At 42.8% G+C, this 6338-nt stretch overlaps 1 protein-coding gene across 1 annotated transcript in view; it reads right to left on the reverse strand.

Annotated features, from left to right (window-relative positions):
* Nucleotides 1-255: 255 nt before the first annotated feature.
* The window catches only part of LOC307268993 (FHF complex subunit HOOK-interacting protein 1A-like), a gene marked incomplete at both ends in the record, with an annotated part of 19473 nt that continues 13390 nt past the window's right edge, over nucleotides 256-6338 (reverse strand). The window contains 6 exons of the mRNA XM_080051814.1: nucleotides 256-512; nucleotides 1033-1153; nucleotides 1707-1885; nucleotides 2526-3868; nucleotides 5177-5288; nucleotides 6327-6338. The exon at nucleotides 6327-6338 is cut by the window's right edge and continues 161 nt beyond it. Coding sequence (XP_079907940.1) covers nucleotides 256-512; nucleotides 1033-1153; nucleotides 1707-1885; nucleotides 2526-3868; nucleotides 5177-5288; nucleotides 6327-6338 — 2024 coding nt within the window. The remainder of the gene's footprint in view (nucleotides 513-1032; nucleotides 1154-1706; nucleotides 1886-2525; nucleotides 3869-5176; nucleotides 5289-6326) is intronic.

Consider the following 6338-nt stretch of genomic DNA (forward strand, 5'->3'; position numbering starts at 1 on the left):
CTCATCACTTGATATTTTGGAAGGACTTGAGGCAGTGGTGGATGATGCCATCTTTAGTAACTATAGCTTCTTGTCCTTGAAGGCCACCGTAGCTTCTGTAAATTCTTCGAAATGGAAGGAGAAACTTTCACCACTAGAGGACTCCAAAATACACCGATACCACACACTGCACCTTGAAGCAGCTATAAGTTCTCAGCTGTGCCTTGCTCATGGGTACACAGCATATTTTCACATTTTGACTGTTGTATCTACATTTTACTCCTCAGCAGCGGGACAGTCCAGTGCGATGCTGTGTTCCTGTGCAATGGCTGCCAGCTCCTTAAGGAACTCTGCGTACAGGACGATGGCGAACACTCGGGTCTTTGCCTGTGGAGGGATGGGGGGGCAGGGGGGCAGGATAGGGGGGCATGGTGGTAGGACGTCCAGCGGAGGGATAACCAGAGTAGTCTTTACCAAGCCGTTTGGAAGAGACGGATCAAGTATCATGTCACCGCCTTGAGACTGGAGGCACTCTGGAAAGAAAACAGGAGGTTGGTTAATATACAGTCTCAGGGTTAGGGGTTAGGGGTCCCCTCCTTGATAAAGATGGTTTGGGTTAGTGTGTATATACAGTCTTAGGGGTTAGGGGTAGAGCTTATATAGGTTTAGGGTCTAGGGGTTAGGGGTTAGTGTTAATATACAGTCTTAGGGTTAGGGGTTTAGGGGTTAGGGTCCTCACTTTGATAAAGATGGTTTGGGTTAGTGTGTATACAGTCTTAGGGGTTAGGGGTAGAGCTTATATAGGTTTAGGGTCTAGGGGTTAGGGGTTAGGGTTAATATACAGTCTTAGGGTTAGGGGGTTAGGGTCCTCACTTTGATAAAGATGGTTTGGGTTAGTGTGTGTATATACAGTCTTAGGGGTTAGGGGTAGAGCTTATATAGGTTTAGTCGTTGTTGTTGTTGTTGTTGTTGTTGTTGTTTGTATGTTTAAAAACGAAACATTTGATAAAAAAAAAATGCATAAAGGTCTTAAAAGGTAAAGTGTCCATTTACCTCTAAACTTGCTGTCTTGGTCTTTAACCAACAGGAACCTCCAGGCCTGAGTGATCAGGGCAGGAAACTCTGGTCTGGCTGCTACGTAACGCTCAATCTGGCCATGGACCGACACCAACACCTATGAATCCGCAAGAATAAAAGTATCAAGATCAGGCTCCTGAGAATATGCAATAAGAAATCCCATTGGACATACAGCTCCGGAAAAAATTAAGAGACCACTCTGGATTTTTCTTAAATCTTCGTCTCTAGATACCTTATTAAAAATGCTCTTAAAGACCTACTTCACCGGTGGGTATGTGAAGGTGTATTGAACTCTGAGATCCTATGTAGTATAAATGTGCAAATATTTTTTAAAACGGTTCATCCTAGCCTGAAAAAAGGTATAAAGAGTGTTTTATGGTCTCACTGTCTAACCCTACATTTTACTAGTGTGACATCACACTTTATAATGATAGAACGCCGTTTCCGTATGGGTGAAGTATTCCTTTAATGACAAAAGATATATTGGAATTTGGTAAAAATGTTGTCAGTAGTTTATATTATAAAAGCAAAATGTTCATTCTACTCAAACACATGTCTATAAATAGTAAAAACGAGAGACACTGAACCATTTGGAGTGGTCTCTTAATTTTTTTCCGGAGCTGTATATATGATGCGTTTGTGGATGTTACCTGGTGGAGTGTGCGTACGTTGGGCTGGGTGATTGTGTCTGTGCTTAGCAGGAAATATCTGAGAAGAGGTTGCGGGTACGATGCCAGTTGGGCCAAGATGCCCGTTACGAGCAGGTTGACAGCGATGGAGTTCTCCAGAAGGTTCTCGAGCCGCGACAGAAGGACGCTGATGAAGGGACCTGGTGCATCATGGGAAAACACCAGGTTAGTGTGTGGGTGAGAGGCAGGGATCTGGCAGCATCTGAAGTCCTCCTGCATCCACACTATTCCCCTGTTTTACTTTACATATTGTATGGAATGTGAAGCCCACTGAGGCACATGTCTATTTGTGATATTGGGCTATAAAAATAAAACTGATTTGATTTGATTTGATTTGATTTGATTTGATTTGATTTGATTTGATTTGATTTGATTTGATTTGAAACATATGGCCGGAATTGAATAATGACTACAATTTAATAATCAGAAGTAGGCCTAAGGTGAAATTTCAATCAGTCAGCAGTTCTGGAGAACGCTTGTCAAAATCAGTGAATATCTCATGACGATCCGTTACCTGTCCGTACTGTGTGTGTGTGTGTGTGTGTGTGTGTGTGTGTGTGTGTGTGTGTGTGTGTGTGTGTGTGTGTGTGTGTGTGTGTGTGTGTGTGTGTGTGTGTGTGTGATGGGAAAAAAATCTGGTGTTTATACACAGCCTAGGCTCTGTAAACTTGTATGTGTGTCCTTACTTGAAAATAAAATCACTTTAAATGCATCCAATGGATTATATTTATCTACCTAAGGAAAACATCTAATTCACTTGTGCTTGAAAACACAACAGACCTGTGAAAGGAACTCCATGCTTTTTGCTGTCTTTCTCGCCGCTGCTCCTCTCCTCTCCCTCCCCTTCATCCATCACTTCTTCTTCTTCTCCTTTATTCTCTCCGTTTTCCCACAAGGAACTAACTAAGTCCGAGCCCACTCCTCCTTCTCCCTCCTCGTCTTCCAGTCTTTGCCTCAGCGCGCGAACCCGCCGCCGGAACTTGCTGAGGTCATCCGTGATGTCGTCGCATTCCGGATCCACGCCCAATGACAGCATGAGCTCTTGGTATCGCGACAGGAAGTCATCGTCGTTATTGGTGTTATCTTTGTTACCGGGCAGATTTGGAGAATTGTTTTCATTGGCTGCTGCTGACACGAAAGGGTCATGTGACTCGAATTCTGAATGCCCATTGGGTAAAGAAGAGTTTGTCCCTAAACATGGCGTGGGATGTTGGGTGTTGTTTTGTTGTTTGTGCTGTTGGTGTGATGTGTGTGTATCATTGATATTAATCAGAAGATCATTCGAGTTGCAGTTTTGCTCTAAAGTCCGTCCGTCTTCCCCAGGATCGTCCCATTTGTCGACGATGTGATTGTCTATGTTAAACCCGTTGGTGAGAAGCTGAGTTCCCTTTGGCTCTCCGTGTAGATCTATCCTCTTCATCTCATCTTCTCCTACCTCCATCCTTCTCTCCATCTCCTTTCCACAGTCTTCACTCCTCCTCCTCGACGACATGATACTGTTGACCGTTTCCAGTACAGTCCTGCCTATTGCCGTCGCCATTGTCGCTTTTTTTTTCAACCCTCGTCCGAGACCGTTCGAGACGCTTCCGCCGCCGCGAGCCTCTCGATTCGCCGCCATGAGTCTCTCCAACAGAGCCGCCTTCGTGTCCTTCTGAGCGACCAGATCGTAGACTAAAACATCGTCTTCGAACTCGGATTCCTCGACGTACGACGTCCCGTGCACCAGCTTGGTCGCGGTTCGTCGCATTTCCTGGATGTGTCTGGGAGGTAGAGGAGGGAGCGATGCTTGGGTAGCGTCCGTGATCGCAACGCTGCCGTTTGATAAAGCTGATGATGAAGATGGATCATCATCTTCATCAAAGAGGTCGTCCCATTCCAGCTCCAAAGAGGAGTGGGCTCTGAGTGGCTGGTTGCCCGTGGATACAGTGTCTGATGAGGAAGGGGTCGGAGAGAAAGCCAATGGCGGAGGAGGAGAGGTGATGACCAGAGAGCAGATGGAGTCGCTCTTGGCCCGTCTTACGATCTCTCGGTCTCCTGCTCCGTCGTGTCCCGGTGAGACCGATTGCTGCTCTTCAGGCGGAGGGTCGATCCCGTCGTACGGAGCCGACCAGAGCCAACACGCCCTGCAGAGTGCAGACACAAGGAAACAATCAGAACTGAGTGTAACTGAAAAAAATTATCTTTTACTGGGCTTTTTCCAAGAGATATTTAGGATTCTTCAGGGGCCATTATCTCAGAAATCACAATATTCAGGGGGCGCCTTTAGCTCAGTTGGTAAGGCGTCCCCCTCCCGGGCCGGGCCCAGCAGCAGACCCGGATTCGATTCCCATCCGCGGTCGTACTCTGCATGTCACTCCCCTCTCTGCCCCATTTCACCTCTGTCTCTGCACTATCAATAAAGCATAAAAATGCCCAAAAAATATCTTTAAAAAAAAATCACAATATTCTAGGGATGGAAATGTCAATCTGTTGACCGATCGGCCCAGATTGGAATATCAACGACTTTGCCATCGATTGCCATGAACTTTTACAGAGGATGAATTCTACCTACAATTTTGATACCTTGTATTTTCAATTAGCACCTTCACCTGGTCAAATTTCTTTGTCACATTACATAGAGGCGTCCAGCTGGTTTTGAATGCAGGATGTGTTCCTCTAGGTTGCACAGTTTGTAAAGAGAAGAACCAAACATGTTTAATGTACCTTTAAAGGTAATTTAACTGTTATTGAGTAACATAACATTATGCCAGCACTAATTGCAGATATGTTTTTATTCACTGCTTCTGCAGGTCCTTCCCTTAAAATGCAATACCATAACTTGCCCAGCAGATGTCACTAACACACAATGTACTGTATGCATGTTTTCAGCATCATTTCCTCACAGTGGTTCAGTTCTCCTAACTCAGGAAATACATCTAAAACTATGAAAAGTTAGCCATATATCCATCCATTGTTCCAACTTGCCTTTACTATGCCTGCACCACATTGTGTGAGAACGAGTTTGTAAAAGGATATTTAATTTAATTACTATTTAATAGACAGCAACATCCAAGATACAATGCACAATGTAAAAAGGCACCAGGATAATCCATATTCAATCATATTGGACCACTAACCCTGCGTTCCAAATCACATACTCTTTCTTTTTACTACACTACATACTAAAGTACAGAAGAGTTTTAGGGTTAGGGTGGCCACAGGAGAGAGAAAAAAATCAAATAAGGAAGATTTTTTTTTAATTATGTCGAGAAATGTCAAGAATAAAGATGAATACTCCAAAATGCTATTGGAGTTAGTGGGGCATTTATGTATTTTCAGCATACTACAGTTGACGTGCATGTATTGGGACATCCTAAATCCAAAATCTTTTTCTGGCATACTAAATGGTATGGAAGTATGGGGATTGGAATGCAGGGTGTGTTTGGACTGACCTTTGGGAAGTGGCGATGGCTTGGCGGGCGTCACACAGGTAGTGCAGGTAGTTCACATCCATCAAGAAGTCTAAACCACGACAGTAACCAACGCTGTCTGTTATCGACAGATCTGACACACACATAGGAATTCATGTTAGTATGATGAATCAATCAATCAATCAATCAATCAATCAATCAATCAATCAATACGTTAATTTCTGACATATCAAAATAATACAAAACAAAACAAGAAATAAATATATTTTTTAAATGAGTTCACAAATAGGAAAAATAGAAAGCATAAACATATCGTCGATAATACAGCTTTGCCTATCAGTCAGAGAGCAGGAAAAGGGGTAGGATTAAATAAGTGTATACTTCTTCCTGCTCCTTTTCAGGCATATCTCAGCAATACAGATAATTTGTTTTCTTTTATTTTTTTTTTGTGAAAACATAATTTTTGTTTATTGTATTTCCATGCTTTTCATTTTGTTTTGTATGTTTGATATGTCTGAAATAAATTTAATCAAATCAAATCAAATCAAGCATTAACATGTTTTTTTGCGCTATTTATTAAATCATAATCTTAGATTCTTCATACATGTCTGCACTGAGTAGTAGGAGGTTCCTTTAATCTCATTGTACATGTTTATAGTGATCATTAAATGCATGAATTAATTAATAAATACATTTATTTCAGATAAAATAAAATAATACAAAACAAAACAGGAAATGCACAAAAAAATCTGTTCACAAATTTTAAAAAAAATAAAGCATGTTTCAACGTATAATCGAAAAAGCAGCAAGTGAGAGAGCATTTACTGTACTTGTGTGTGTGTGCATGTTGTACTGACCTGTCCCTTTGGGCCTGTGTGTGTGTGTGTGTGTGTGTGTGTGTGTGTGTGTGTGTGTGTGTGTGTGTGTGTGTGTGTGTGTGTGTGTGTGTGTGTGTGTGTGTGTGTGTGTGTGTGTGTGTGTGTGTGTGTGTGTATGTGTGTGTGTGTGTGTGTGTGTGTGTGTGTGTGTGTGTGTGTGTGTGTGTGTGTGTGTGTGTGTTGTACTGACCTGTCCCTTTGGGCCTGTGTGTGTGTGTGTGTGTGTGTGTGTGTGTGTGTGTGTGTGTGTGTGTGTGTGTGTGTGTGTGTGTGTGTGTGTGTGTTGTACTGACCTGTGCCTTTAG

The sequence above is a fragment of the Ammodytes marinus genome (assembly GCF_949987685.1).
Source record: "Ammodytes marinus genome assembly, chromosome: 23".
Lineage (NCBI taxonomy): Eukaryota > Metazoa > Chordata > Actinopteri > Uranoscopiformes > Ammodytidae > Ammodytes > Ammodytes marinus.